This window comes from Pyrus communis, chromosome 9, assembly GCF_963583255.1.
Source record: "Pyrus communis chromosome 9, drPyrComm1.1, whole genome shotgun sequence".
Taxonomy (NCBI): Eukaryota; Viridiplantae; Streptophyta; class Magnoliopsida; order Rosales; family Rosaceae; genus Pyrus; species Pyrus communis.
This window is the reverse complement of record NC_084811.1, coordinates 23,300,830-23,316,989: the sequence shown is the minus strand read 5'-3', so window position 1 is coordinate 23,316,989 and position 16,160 is coordinate 23,300,830. Positions and strand designations below refer to the sequence as shown.

Sequence of the window (16,160 nt, the reverse complement as noted above, 5' to 3'; positions counted from 1 at the left end):
CTCAACTTAATTGAAATGACGGCCATAAACACCTCAATCCACGGACTATTAAATAAGGACCAGAAGTTCCTTGGTTCACGTAAATGAGGACCATAAATGCTTAATCCATGTACAGATTAAGTATGGGCATGAATTTGAAACATATGAATCTAAGGGTTCTAATAATGTCGGTCTGGAGAATATATTTTGAGTACATATGTATAATGTTTTGACCTAAAGCTCAAAATATAAATAATGTTATGAACTTGAAGTTCTAACATTTTGTTTAGACATGTGTTTATATGGTATGAATTAATTATTGCAAGTTCCATCATACCTAAATTTCTTCCTTTTTGGGAATAAGAAAATGGTGAACTTAACAAAACTCGATTTTGTTACCATCGACATCTTATACAAGAGATACTTTTCCTGAATTCATAATGCCCTTGAATTCATGTGGAAGCATATGATATTAAAAAACATTTTTTCTTAAAAGTTCATTGAATCATATTCATGGAACCATAACTTTCTTGATTCATATTAATGGAACCATAAGTTTCCATAATTTCCTATATCTAACAATCTGAACCTTTGTCCAGAGAAAAATCAAGAAAACTCACCTCGACATACGAGCACCATCGCGACTCAACTTCCCGACGATAAATATCGTCGATTCCAGCGAAGGTTAGCTTCGAAAACACCTTAAATGGTTTCCAATCGTTGTTTAGGCTCTTATTCATGTATTGTTTCCATTCGTTGTTTAGGATCATACTGATGTACTCTATGCATGGTTTAGCACAAATCAACTAGGAGAAATGAGCTCGAATCGAGCTCTGGAAGGTTTTCCCAGAAATCGGCCACTCTTGGCCTTGTCAGAAAAGGTGAATGCAAGCTGTACTCGCGGCGCACTGGCTGCGCGGTGTGCTGCAATGGCCAACGTGTAGCCTCCAGATGGGCCTAAGGTAAACCTAAAAGCCTTCCAACAACACATAATGAAGGATTCTAATTTGATAACACAATTGAATAGCTTGCATGTTTCCCAATTTATCCTTGTTGTGTTTTAGCTGTGAAGCTCAAAGTTGTTCTAAGGCCAACTCCAACCCATGGCCTAAAACCTATTTTTCCCCTTCTATTCCCCCCAATCCAATCCAACCCACGTTCTAATTTGGGCCTAAAACCTAAAACCTAAAAAAAGCTAGAAACTAGCTCAGAAAATGGTGTGGGCCCCATCATTGCCCGTGAAAACCCATGCTTGAGTGCTAGACTTCCCCCGGAAACGCGCTCCACACGGGCGACACGCCTTAACTGAGACCGGCATGGCCCTACCCACTTGGGCATGTCGCTCACTTGCGCTAGGGAGCCAACGGCTCTCTTTAATCCAGTGGCTTAGATTAACAGGTCGTTGGTTGATCCAACGGCCTACATAAATAATTTTTTTTATATTTATTAAATCTAATGGCTGAGATTGAATATAATCAAATCTAACGATTAAAAAAAAAAAAGATCTAACAGCCCAAATTTAAATCCAATGGCTAAAATGATTTAACTCAAAATTCACCCAAAAACTCTATAAATACCTATCTATTTGTTCAAACATCCACAAAAACTCATGTTTCTCTTACAAATCTTCCAATTTTTCTTTCTACCATTCCTTCCAATTTCCAAATTTTTCAAGATGGCAAAAGAGCATATTAGAGGTCGTAATTGGACTTGTGAGGAAGATGTTGCTTTATGCTTGGCATGAGTTTCTATTAGTGAAGATGGTGCCGTTGGCACGAATCAAAATAAAAAGGTTCTGTGGGCTAAAATCGTTGATAAGTTCAATTGAAACTCCAACGCTGGCTGAAAGGAATGTGGTGGTGTTTATGATTGGTGGAAGGTTATCAACAAAGCGTGCACTTTATGGAAGGGAAGCTTGGAGAGAGCCGTGATTGACATGACTAGTGGAAGGAGCGCCACAGAAGTTGTGAGTTTCTTTGTTGATATTTTATTTGTCATGTACAATATTTTGCAACTAATTGTTTTTCTGTATTTCTTGCATTGGGTGACAAAGTAATGGCAATTTATAAGACAAGAATTACACCAAAAAATCAAGCTTTTAAGTTGCATCATGCTTGGAATGTCCTCAAGGATTGTCCGAGGTGGGGAACCAATGCGGACCAACAATGGGGAAGATTATTTCATAGTGAAACCGCATAGACAAATGATGTCAATGAAGGTGTCAATGAATTGACCCCAACTTCTTCTTTTGCAAGGCCCCCGAGAAAGGATAAGCAAAAGGAAGTAAAGAAAAAAGGGAAGTCCCAAGATCCGATTAGTGCATAAATTGCTACTGGATTTGCAAGATTGATCGAAAGCCATAGTTCTCGGCAGGAAGAAGCGGCCCAAATGCGTTTGGCCATTACACACGAAGGGAATATAGAGCAAGAAAGGTTTGAATGTAATTTCATGATGGAGGACCTCATCAAATACACCCCAGAAAGGAAGAAATTCTTACGTGATAAGCAAAAGGAAATTTTGCGAAGGCATGCTACAAGGAGTATATTTCAAGATGATGATTCGTCTCAAGGTTATATCCCAAGTCCACCACAAAGTCCACCACCAAGTCAAGATGGTGGATATCATTATTAAGTTTATGTGATTTATGTGGTTTATTAATTGTCGTTTGTATTAAGTTTATGACTTATTAATTATCGTGTGTATTAAATTTATGGCTTATTAATTATTGTTTCTATTAATCTAGATGTCTTCAATAATTATTGTACTTATTGTTGCACACTTTGATATTTAATAGATGCCTTCAATAATTTTGACAACGTACTAGACAAAAGACTTGTCACGAGAAGACACTTCAATTTATTACTAGAAAATACCAATATAGTACACTTAAAATGATTACATAATTTTAACAACATACTTAAATTTAACACAAGAACACATTAATACATCAACATAGCACATTAATACACTTAAGATTATCCATCATCAACGTTCTCCTTCTCGGCGCCATATGTGCTCAACCAAATCTTTACGGAGTGTGTCATGACCTTGAGGAGCTTAAATTCTATTTAAACGTCTCATATACTCACTCAGTGTGACCCTATCCTGTTAAGTCTCGTATGCGGTTGCAGCAAGATAGTCAACATATCTTGCCATAGCTTTTGCATATGTTGGTTGGTCATCATCCACATCTTCATCAAAATCTTCTTCAATTTATACATACTCATCTTCCACAATCATGTTGTGCAAAATTATGCACATTATCATGATTGAATGGAAGTCTTCCACATTCCACAATCATGCAATCCCTCTAACAATGGCCCATCGAGTTTGTAGGATCTCGAACACTCTCTCCACATCTTTCCTGTAAGACTCTTGTTTCTGCGAAAATAATTTCTTCTTCGCACTATTAGGATAAGAATAACTTTTCACAAAGGAAGACTAACTAGGATAAATATCATCAGTTAAGTAGTAACCTAACTCATGCCTATTACCATTTACCTTATACCTCTATTCCGGTGCCCATCCATTGACAACATCATCGAACAGAGGAGAAGACCAAAGAACGTTGATATCGTTGTTTGATCTAGGAGCGCCGAAGAATGCATGCCAAATCCATGTGTTGTAAGACGCCACAGCCTCGAGCACGATGGTTGACTTGTTGTGACGGCCTTGAATTGGCCAGCTCAAGCAGTAAGACAATGCTTCCACTCCAAATGCATACAATCGAGACTTCCTATCATGCCAGGGAAGCCTCTTTTATCTGCCTTGCGTAGAAGTCTCTTCAAGGCTTCACGATTTGGCTTATGGAGGTATGTGGCTCCATATATGGCTTCAATTGCCTTATAGAAGCGCTTGAGGTTCTCAATAGTAGTACTCTCCACAAGTCGACAATATTCGTCAATTGAGTCTACAGAGCACCCATTAGCTAGCATCTGAAATACAAATATGAGCTTCAGATGAGGTGATAAACTTTTGTCGGCCTACGACATCTATCTTCCTTGCAAAGTAATGGTCATGATGGACAACTTCGTTCAAGATGCTTTCAAAAAGCTCTCTCCTTATCCAATACCGCCTCCAAAAATCATGAGGAGGATATCTCGAACATTCGATGAAATAATCTTTCATCATCTGGTCATGACACTCTTCTCTATCACGTTGCATAAATGAACGCCCTGTGAACCACGATAGCTAGATTTGGCATGGTGCTCATGTTGCATAAGCGAGTTTGCAAATTCAGCTTATTCGTTGTTCATTTTTGCATCCGAAGTTGCAAGGCTTGCTTGGTATTGTGCCATCTGCATTGCCAAGCTACGCCTTCTTCTGTCACCCATTGATGAGATATTGTTGATTTTGAGGAAACAAAAACACTTTGAAAGTTGGAAGATTGGTGAACATGTTGTGTGATGGTTATATATTCAACATATGGTTACATAGAGGATGATTGAAGGTTTGTGGTTCATGTGTGTAGGTTTGTGTTTCATGCGTTTCATGTGTTTTGTATGTATTTGGTATGTGTTTCGTGTGTGTCATGTGTTTCACATGTTTGGTGTGTTAAACATCTCTATCATGTGTTTTGTATGTGCTTCATATGTGTTCTGTGTGTTGTGTGTTTCATGTATTTTATGTTTATACATCTCTATGATGGTTTTCATATTCTTCCATAGTGTTTCATGTATCAATTTAGTGATTTTTCAATATTTATTAGAATTTAAATATTTTTTGGTTAAAATGCTCATAAAATTAATTTAGGATAGTCAACATAATTTTTCTTAAAAAGTTAATTTAAAAAAAAATTAGCCTAAATTCTTTTTTTAATAATCTGGGGCTAAAATTTTAGGTCAGAAGGGTTGGAGCAGAAAAGTTGTTTCTAGGTTAAAACCTAAATTTTCTGGGCTAAAGATTTTAGGTTTTAGGCCAACGGTCGGATATGGTTTGATGGAGAAAGTTGGAATTTTAGGATTATAGAATTTCCATGATTTCCACATTTATATGAAATATTAGGATTTGGGCAATTAAAAATAGTTATTATCTTGATTTTTGCTGTAAATTTGATAAAATTATGTAGCATTTCCACTATTGGTAATTTGATAAGCTTCTAGTTTTTTTTATTTAAAACTTCCCTAAATTATGTTGCATGTCTTTGGTTTCCTTAAGCATGGTGTAACTGAACCGTTGTTGGCTCAATTTCTTGTTCGAAATGTTTTTGGAGTTGAATTTACTATGTGGTTTGTGCCATGTTCATCAACTATTTTGATTCAGGAGAAGTCAATTGTTGAGCCAGGCTCTGGCAGTGACAGCAGTAGTCAAGCTATGAGTTCCTCTATGAGCTCTGGCCCTCCGGAATTTCATTTTCTTTTTCTGGTTTTGGTTAGCGTTTGTGTCGACACTTGCTACATAGTGTTTGAAAGGAAACATCTATAAGTTGAATGAAATCTTCGTTTTAAAATTTTGCATTGCTATTCTGAGGTTATAAACTGTTTGTTGTAGAGTCTTTCACCTCTCTTCCAACTTATAAACTAATAAATGATAACTTACGATGATCTTGTATGTTATATTGTGGAATGTTGTGTAGTTCCCCTGCCAAGTAGAAGCATGAAAGACATATTATAAGCAAGGTTGGATTTCAATATACTTATTTATTAGCTTGTACTTTGCAAAACCTACAAGGTTTTTAGCAGATGATCTCTTTCTTAGAAATTAATTTTTTGTACATCTTGTTTGCTAGTGATGATAGTTAAGTTGCTCATTTTAGTTGCATATTTTGTCTGTTGTAATTTGGTATAACTAAGTAGCAATGCGTCAGCATCACTGCTTTTACTGCATGATACATTTCTTACTCATGTTCATTTTCAGAGGCTGGAGCAGGGGCTGAAGGTTGTTTGCGGTGGTTGAGGGTTGTTTGGCTTGTGAGGAACTCAAAGAGTAATGGTATTTGTTACATTGTTAGATTCTTAGGTTTAGTTGAGTTTTTCATGGAAGAAAAAATGTATTAGGAATTGTTTTCATTATCTGTATGAATAATTTCTTATTGATAGTATTACTATTTGATTTTATTTTGTAATATTTGAATTTTTTTTTATACATATTTAACCTATTAGGCACAATAACAAATTGTGCTAACATGATTTGGGCAAGGCATCTGACACTGGTGTCAAAAAAGAGGCACAAAAAGACCCTTATTTGTGCTTACCTCTTTGAGCACAAAAGACCATATTGTTCCCAACGGTCCAAGGCAACACTCTTAGAGGGCACACATAATATTATAGTTGTTGCACTGTTCCTATTGGTCTATGGGCACCTATGTTGGTGCCCTTTGGCCTCAAAGGGCACCATAATTTATTGTGCGCATTGCCCATATTTTTTGTAGTGATAATTCATTATTAAAAAAACCTATTATGATAAAATACCATAATATTATCCTTTAATAATATCAAAATTATCTTAACAACTTTCCTCCTAACCATCTAGAACTTTGTTTACTCAATGGCCTTAATTGGAGAACTTTTTCATTGTGAACACGGGTGATACACCACATAATTTTATGTAAGTAGTAAAAAAATTTATTTTTTAAGTTATTAACTTTTTAACACACATATCCCACCATTTGTATAGTGACACCTGGTGTACCACTCCGTGTGTCGGTCACAATGAAAAATCTCTCCCTTAATTGCACATACCAATCATGTAATATTGGATCCAAACACTAGCACTTAAGATACAAAATTTGGGATATCATTTCTCATCCAAAGCTCCATATAGCATGTGGCCTGTTTGGCTTACTACTCCATCTCATTTAGAGATCTGAGAACTAATAGGAAAATAAGATGCACATTGTATATGTTATTTGCTTAAGTTATTTTGATTCTCTGGTTTTTGGTCGTCCTAAATGTTTTGACACATTGTCTCCCTCGGCACCCACTTCATGGCTGCCACAATTGCTTTAATGCCTAGATTAATGGCTGTCGTTGGGTTGAATCCACCATAACCCCACGTTTACGGCATATCTGTCTCTTTGGGTGTGAAGAGTAGCGACAAAATTCCACTTTTTGTTCATGCATTCAATGGGCTTGTATATTACAGTGCCTCTACTAGCGTCACTCCATATGGGCGTGCTGTAAACCTACAATCCTTGCAGCAGCACATCAGAGTAGTATCTTATTTGATGGCAATTTTGTCTCAGGTTGAAGTTTCCCTTCATTGGAGAAGTGGTCAATATATTGGCTGGCTGTCAACTTACTCCTTGGGGAATGGCATGTAATTGTGACCTTTGCTTAGTCTTTTCAAACAAGGGACCCAAGTCTAACTAAATAATACTTGACAATGTTAAATGTATTCTTCTTCGGATAAAATCCCAGGAACTAATCCAAAACCACCTACTTGATTGACTGGCTCAGCTTTTGTAGCTGCTTTATCTGCCTGAAGTCGTGCAAACCTTTTTCCTTCTTCCAACTTCTCTGTAGAAATGATGCCAATGCAATCCTTGACAAGGTTTTTCATGTCTTTGTGTCTATTCTCCTTCCTAAGAATCGCATTTGCCACTACACCAGGAACAATCACTCTTATTCGATTTATTAGAGATGGTGAAACTCTGGTTTCGGCTGGTGAAGACTTTGAACTGGGATTCTTCAGCCTTGGTAACTCGAAAGGCTGGTACTTGGGGATATGGTACGCAGTTTCTACTTATAGAGTTGTTTGGATAGCCAACCGAGAAACACCACTTGGTGATTCTTCGGGACGTCTAAATCTCACTTAGCAAGGAGTTTTAGTCCTCCTTAATAGCTCAAACAGCATTGTATGGTCATCAAGTTCATCAAGAACCGTGGGGAATCCAGTATCACAACTCTTGGATACTAGAAATCTTATTGTAAAATACAGAAATGAAACTAACGCTTATAACTACTTGTGGCAAAGTTTCAATTATCCTTGTGACACATTGCTGCCGGAAATGAAGCTTGGTTGGAACTTAGCTAGCGGTTTAGAGAGGTATGTCTCGTCTTGGAAGAGCACAAAAGATCCTGCTCAAGGAGAGTTTTCGCTATGGATAATTCATCGTGGCTTACCACAACTTTTTACTATGAAAGGAGAGAAGATACAGGTTAGAGGAAGGTCATGGAATGGCATTCATTTAACAGGATATGAATTTAGAGGAAAAAAAGAACTAAATCCAATAGCTGGGGCCGAATTTGGGTTGAACAAGGATGAGGTCTACTATAAGTACACGCTCCAAAAAAGGTCGGTGTTCGCCAGATATATATTGAACCCGTTAGGCGTTGGGGAGCTGTTCACATGGGTGCACCAAACACAGAGTTGGGAATTTTCCCTTACATTCCATGCAGATCAGTATGAAACTTATTTCTTGTGTGGTGCATATACTACTTGCAATATCAATCGTGTTCCCATATGTGCATGCTTGAAGGGATTTGCACCAAAATCTCCAAAAGATTGGAACTCAGGATACTGGTCCGATAGGTTCATTCAAAAGATTCTGTTGGCCTGCAGCCATGGAGATGGCTTCCTCAAGTACAATGGGATTAAATTACCAGACACATCTTCTTTATGGTTTAATAAAAGCATGAGCCTCAAAGAATGTAGGCGATTATGTTTAGAAAACTGCTCATGTATAGCGTATGCAAATCTAGATATCAGGGAGGGGGGAGGAAGCGGCTGCTTGCTTTGGTTGGTAACCTCGTTGACATAAAAGAATTCACTAGTAACGGTAATTCACAGCCATTGAAAGAAGAACCCTAACAGAGTTCATTTTGGCTACTGGAGTGAATGTCTCCTTGTAGTCTACTCTAAATGTTTGAGTAAAACCACGCACAACCAATATGGCCTTGTGATGTTCAATTGATCCATCAGCCTTGAACTTTATCTTATAGTTCTATCTACTCCTAACATCTTTCTTCCCCGATGGTAACTTCACAATGCTCCATGTTTGATTGTTCTCCAAGGCACAAAGTTCATCCTTTATAGCATTTCTCCACTCAGGAATTAGTTGAGCTTCTTGAAAGGTTCGTTGTTCAATGTGATGGGAAATTTCAGCCAAGAACGTAGCATGATTGGGAAGACACTACTATAATTCCACACCTCAATGATGGGGTGTTTGGAAGTAAATGTGACATAGTCTCGGAGCCTTGCTAGAGGTTGTTGAGCACACACAGGTTTACGCCTTGTAGGAGGCGAAGTGGGAACCTCTTTGTGACTTTCATCTTGAGTAGACTCATTACCATCCCCCAGATTGCTAGGTTGAGGAGACACATGACTAGTGTTAGTCACAATCTCTTATTGTCCATGATTGCTAGTGGCTTCAGGATCCAAATGCACTAAGTGTCAATGAACGCAGGCAAATGAAATAAGTCACACATTAGCTCCCCCTCTCGAGAGTGAGCAACCTTCTTGGAGAAATATGGAACAGTTTCCTCAAATTTTACATCCCTAGACACAAACATTTTGTTAACATTTGTAATCTTTTTGAGTTGATGAATACCCCATGAAGACACACTTCGCAGCCTTAGCATCCAGTTTGTCACGATGCAATGCTTGAACATGAACAAAGCAAGTGTAGCCAAATATCCTCAAATGTGATAGAGTTATAGGCTTCCTTTAATAGTTTCATAAGGAGACTTAAACTCTAAAACATGACTAGGCAATCGGTTGATTGAATAAGTTGCAGTAAGAATTGCTTGTGACCAAAATTTCTTTGGTACGTTCATATGCAACATCAATGCATGGGTCTTCTCAAGTAAATCCCTATTCTTCCTTTCAGAGATCCCATTTTGTAGGAACAAATAGTGTAGTAGACTCAAGGTTGTTTGAAAGCAATTTGACTTTTCCCACGCCCAAAACCATGGCATTTTTTTCCATTAGCAACTGATACATGAGAAGGTTTTGACAAGGTTTGAAAACTGTGTAAGTTGGAGGCTTAGTTTGTCATATGGTCAATTGCTCCTGAGTCGATAATCCAACAATCATGTTCAATACTAGTGTGTAGAGCAGTTAAGAAAGCACTAAAAATATCTGGAGCTTTGCTTCTTGCTATATTCTCATTTTCAGCAAAGAAACCTACGAACTGGCCTAGTAGCGCAGTGGGATTTTCATTTGTAGCCTTCGAGCTTTTTGCAGCTTCTTTATGTCCCTTGTTTTGCAAGTATATTGCAAATTCACTGATGAGTGAGACATGGTTTGAAGTGAAGTCCTGAATACCATCAATGAATGAACTGTAGTTGTGGTTGGCAGCATGCTGAGGTTTGTATGAGCTAATGCTGGGTTGCCTTGAAGGAATCATTTTGTTATCCTTGTTGAACTTAGGTTTCAGTTTGCGATGCAGAATTCAGCACTTTTCCTCAACGTGACCTACTGCATCACAGTAACTGCACTTCAAATGTGGATTTTTACCCTTGTAAGGCCTGTTGTCTGAGGGTTTATGTTTTACAGCGTAGACTCTAGATTCAGAAATTTTGGGATTCTTCTCCAAGTTCATCACCTTTCTTCGAGCTTCTTCACGTTGAACAGTGGTACACACCGTTTTGAATGAAGGAAGTTCGACATTCATCAGGATGTGGCTCCTGAGATCCTCATAGTCTGAGTTCAAGCTAGCAAGCAACTAATATATCTTGTCTTCTTCTGCCCTTTTCATAAGAACAACAGTGTCAATGGTATGAGGTAGATAAACATCTAACTCATTCCACATAGTCTTGAGACTTCCCAAGTGCTACACAAAGGATTTTCCATCTTGTTGAAGACTGGCAATGTCTCTCTTTAGCTGAAGAACTCGTGCATAATTGTTTTGATTCCCATACATGTCCTTTACAGATTTCCATAGATCGTGTGAGGACTCGGAATAGCTGAAGATTTCAGCAATGTTTGTTAAATTGTTACTTAAAAATATAAAGGAGCAAAAAACCGTTTTGAACGAAGGAAGTTTGACATTCATCAGGATGTGGCTCCTGAGATCCTCATAGTCTGAGTTCAAGCTAGCAAGCAACTGATATATCTTGTCTTCTTCTGCCCTTTTCAGAAGAACAGCAGTGTCAATGGTATGAGGTAGATAAACATCTAACTCATTCCACATAGTCTTGAGACTTCCCAAGTGCTACACAAAGGATTTTCCATCTTGTTGAAGATTGGCAATGTCTCTCTTTAGCTGAAGAACTCGTGCATAATTGTTTTGATTCCCATACATGTCCTTTACAGATTTCCATAGATTGTGTGAGGACTCGGAATAGCTGAAGATTTCAGCAATGTTTGTTAAATTGTTACTTAAAAATATAAAGGAGCAAAAAAACCGTTTTGAATGAAAGAAGTTCGACATTCATCAGGATGTGGCTCCTGAGATCCTCATAGTCTGAGTTCAAGCTAGCAAGCAACTGATATATCTTTTCTTCTTCTGCCCTTTTCAGAAGAATAGCAGTGTCAATGGTATGAGGTAGATAAACATCTAACTCATTCCACATAGTCTTGAGACTTCCCAAGTGCTACACAAAGGATTTTCCATCTTGTTGAAGACTGGCAATGTCTCTCTTTAGCTGAAGAACTCGTGCATAATTGTTTTGATTCCCATACATGCCTTTTACAGATTTCCATAGATCGTGTGAGGACTCGGAATAGCTGAAGATTTCAACAATGTTTGTTAAATTGTTACTTAAAAATATAAAGGAGCAAAAAACCGTTTTGAATGAAGGAAGTTCGACATTTATCAGGATGTGGCTCCTGAGATCCTCATAGTCTGAGTTCCAGCTAGCAAGCAACTGATATATCTTGTCTTCTTCTGCCCTTTTCAGAAGAATAGCAGTGTCAATGGTATGAGGTAGATAAAACATCTAACTCATTCCACATAGTCTTGAGACTTCCCAAGTGCTACTACACAAAGGATTTTCCCTCTTGTTGAAGACTGGCAATGTCTCTTTTTAGCTGAAGAACTCATGCATAATTGTTTTGATTCTCATACATGTCCTTTATAGATTTCCATAGATCGTGTGAGGACTCGGAATAGCTGAAGATTTCAGCAATGTTTGTTAAATTGTTACTTAAAAATGTAAAGGAGCAAAAAGAATGAAAGTAAAATTTAGTTCGCGCCAGGTAGGGGTCGAACCTACGGCCTTCTGCTTAGGAAACAGACGCTCTATCCACTGAGCTACAGGCGCTTGTTGATATCATATACCTACTTCAAAGTTATTGTTCTTCTACATCTACTTCCCGCCCATTTAATTCCGAATGAAAAACGGAGCCAAACGGAAGGGTTCAGAATGCAAGAGAGAGAGAGAAATGGAGGAATCGATTCGGAGCTTGTGCAAGGGCGTAGCGTCCTTCTGCAACCACCTCCACAGCAGCTGCGACGCCCTCAAAGCTTCTGTCGACCGCCGCCCCATCCCTCTCGATACGGCGTTGTCCAACTTCCTCCAATCCCTCAACCGCCGCGTCTCCGCCGCCAGCACCCAACTCAACCTCCTTGAAACGATGTCGTTCGGCACCGTCCCCTTCGAGGAGCTCTTGGGACACTGCTGCGAGGTCCAAGGAAAACCAAACCCGCCTCCTCCACCTCCAACGTCATCTCTCCCCCTCCACCGTCGCCGGTACTAGTTTTCTCGCCAGCCAAACACGCCCTTAAAAATAATTATTCGTAATAAATTATTAATTATGGTATTTTCTGCAGAACTTGAGATTGACGAGGTCGACTTTGAAAGGACGCCGGTTGTTCAAGAGGACGGATTCTATGCACCTGTCATTGATGAAGAAGAAGATTTGTATCCTTAATAGGAATTTGTACTTAAAATTAAAAAATTGGGAATTGGAATTTTGATTTGTGTTTTCTCAGTGGTGTTTCGATTAGATTGGACGAGTCTTTGAGTTTGAAGAAGCTCGGGCTTTTGGATGCGTCTCTTGCCACTTTAGCATCTAAAGGTCAGAAATTGAAATCAAAACCCGTATATCTGTTTGTTTGTGATTTCTAGTTCACAATGCTCGAATTTTGCGCACTTGTTTTCTTAGTTTCAGTTTAATTTTCGCTGATGCAATTGACACTTTCAGTTCTATCGCGCACTCTGCTGCAGCTAATGCTAAAAGTGAGGAACCTGATATAGCTATACATGAGTTTTAAGTCCTTTAAGGGGTCGTATGATGCTTCCACGAAGACCTCAGGAGCTCCCAGAGATGGATTGCTATCTGATTTCGGTATTTAATTCTGTCTTTTGTAGTATGTTTCCACTGAAAATCATCGGTTTAGCTGGGAACAAAATCTTATGACGATTGCCCATTGATGTTTGGCATTGCTTTTGAATAAATGTAGGGGAAGTTGAGGATAAACCAAAGCTAGCTGAAGTTCCTTTGCCTCTTGTAAAGGCAGGTATCCCGGATGACTACGAGAGCCTTCCTTCCTACATGAAAAGTCTAGCACCTTGGGAGGTATGAAGCTGCGTCGTGTTTATTGTGATTGCATTTAAGTTATCAAATCTGCATACACTGTATTGCAAGGTAATGCTTTAGTTACCTGCATCACGATTCATGATAATGGGAACGACTCTTATACCAGCATTTGGAATCCTTATGGTGATAAAATATAGAGAGAAGTATCTATTGAATGGCTGAGAAATTGACTATTATTCTGATAGCTGTAAGAAGTTGAATGGCGTTGAGGACTCTGGAAAAGTTTATGAATATGTATGATGCACCGTGTAACTCAGAGGATATCGTTATTGATGTAGTGTCTTCATTGAGCAAGAAAAATGAATGCAAATAAGAATGACATTAGGGTAGAATAAGATCGATGTTGACAAACTTTCCGTGCCCTTATGTGCATTTAGAAACTTACCAGTTTTAGTCTGAAATGAATCCTCACCAAATATCACAGTTCGCTTTAAGTTTACTGCATGACGTCAAATTTGTTGTTCGTTTTGTTTCCAATTTGTGAAAAATTGTGTTGTGTTGAACTCGACTTTCAGGACTTGCTTGCCGCTGTCGAGAAGATTAATTCAAGCCTGAAACAGAAAGCAGGGGGGAATAATTTCTTCCATCAAGATGAAATTTCGTCCTTGGGCTTAGGTAAATTCTTTTTTTTTTTGCTTCTTCATAGACTTTGATTTCACGCAAGAACAATAGCATGCCTGCGGTGCATCCATACTTGTTGGCATATGCACACATGTTTCATTTGAAATCTCTTTACCATCATATGGTTATAGATGTCGAAATCAACGACCTGATTTGGTGCTGTTTCATAGATATAGGGCCGAAAGCAAGATCTTACTTGCTGCTGCTTGTACGCATGAATCGATTGGTTGTTAAGACCGTAAATGGTTTAATATCATACCGAGTTTTGTAATGGGATGTAGATCATATCCAATGGAGTTTCATAAAATACGAGTCTTACGAATCCTGCTGACAGAACTGCGTTAGCCTTTTACCCAATTATGCAACGGAATTGGTGCATTAGTTTTTTTTTTTTTTTTTTTTTTTTTTAATTTTTTTTTATGAAGTTTCGTTCGGGAACTATTTCGTTTTTAATTTTTGGTTTTCACTTTTGGCGTTAGTGATGACGAGAGTATATATATGTTACTACTACATTTTACTTACTACTTGGGCCCTCTTGATGAACATGTATAAGATTCATAAACTTAAGGTGCACGAAGACATCAGCTACACAATTTTTTGAAGTTCAATTTTTTTTTGGGAAATATTATTGGCACTCCAAAAATCTCATTCTACACTTCTCACAAGTGTATTTTTTTTTTCTAATATAGAAAGTTTGGAGTGTAGAATGAGATTTTTGGAGTGCTAATAACAATTCCTTTTTTTTTTCATTATTTGTATGTGGACTTATCATACTGAAGTCATTTCAGAAAAGTACGTATTTGGGTCCTGAAATGAGTTTTGAGTGTTAACATAACCATTCTACATTGAATTGAAATAGGTTGCTATGGATTACGAAATACTTCGAATGTTTTTACCGTTTTTAGATCTTGGTTTTTATATTTTTTAAACTAAGATCTTACGGTTAAGACACTCAGAGAGTATCCCATACTCCAGAGTAGTGTAGAAAATCCCATGCAAGATCAGGTTGAATAATCTCAGCTTGAATAGCTTCATGAAATCAGTGTTGGTAATTTTGGTCTTGTTGAAATGCAGGCTTTTAGCATGAGGGTTAGGTGAAAAAGCCACCATGATTTTTAACGTGAGCGCAACCTGTATAAATAGACCAAATTAGCTGAGGAAGAACAATAATACAAACTCTTTCTTTCAATTAAGCAGATATAGTGGTAACAATGTGTTTGAGGAAATTGAGACGTTACAACACGGTTGAAAAAGAAAATAAACATGACGAAGAAACAGGATTGCGAGGGACATTTTGAATAATTGCTCGTAAAAAGGCTTCTAAACCCTTCCTCAATTGTGACCTGTATCGCGGGTCAATTGGTCACAATGCCTCCTTCAATCCTTTTTTCTTTTTTTCATCATGATTCTTTTCATTTTCGGCTGTCATGTACCCTCTCAAGTTCCTCAAACAGATTGATACCACCATATTTGCTTGCTTGGAAAAAAACAAAAGGAGTTTGTTTGTATTTTTGTTATACCTTATTCTAATTTGGTCTTATTTTTAGAAGTTGTGTTCATGTCAATGTCATTGTGGCTTTTTCATCCACTTCTAACGCTAAGTTTGCATTTGAACTCTCAATACCACATGGAAGGTGATTTTCACACCATTTTTTTCTAGCTTTTACGGTGGCCATTGGACCGTACTTGTGGTCGCCCTAGCTTTTACGGCGATCATCGGACCGCACTTGTGGTCGCCCTTGTTCACAGCAAGCAACCAATGTTTGCAGATGTTGGAAATCCTGGATTTCTTCACGTCATTACGCTGATGGGCATCGTTCTTTTATTTTCAACAAAACTGAAGTCTCCAGAGACATTTGAGTATAAACAGAACCACTTTTTTTTAATTCAACACTCAAAGCATCCCCCATAGTCACCATGGCTTGCTATGTTTATTAGATTGGATTAATCCCCAAACCCTGAATTCTGATATCAATTTGCTTTGGCATTGCATAGATAAACCCTTATAAAGTCATAAAGTTGGGACCAAGTTAATTTCATATTTTAGAGAGGTGATTAAATAATAGAGGTGTAGTTAAAAATATTATTTATCAACGTATTTATCCTTAATGAATGTGTGTGGAAATACTAAAATT

At 37.9% G+C, this 16,160-nt stretch overlaps 1 protein-coding gene and 1 non-coding gene across 2 annotated transcripts; one reads left to right on the top strand and one right to left on the bottom strand.

Annotated features, from left to right (window-relative positions):
- Positions 1–12,052: 12,052 nt before the first annotated feature.
- On the bottom strand, positions 12,053–12,125 carry TRNAR-CCU (transfer RNA arginine (anticodon CCU)). Its single transcript has one exon. It is a non-coding gene; the product is annotated as a tRNA-Arg (tRNA).
- Positions 12,126–12,195: 70 nt separating this feature from the next.
- Positions 12,196–13,078, top strand: LOC137744541 (uncharacterized). Its single transcript, XM_068484330.1, has 4 exons — positions 12,196–12,547; positions 12,635–12,725; positions 12,812–12,913; positions 13,009–13,078. The coding sequence occupies exons 1-4, from the start codon at positions 12,196–12,198 to the stop codon at positions 13,076–13,078; spliced, it is 615 nt and encodes a 204-aa protein (XP_068340431.1).
- The last annotated feature ends 3,082 nt before the right edge of the window (positions 13,079–16,160 follow it).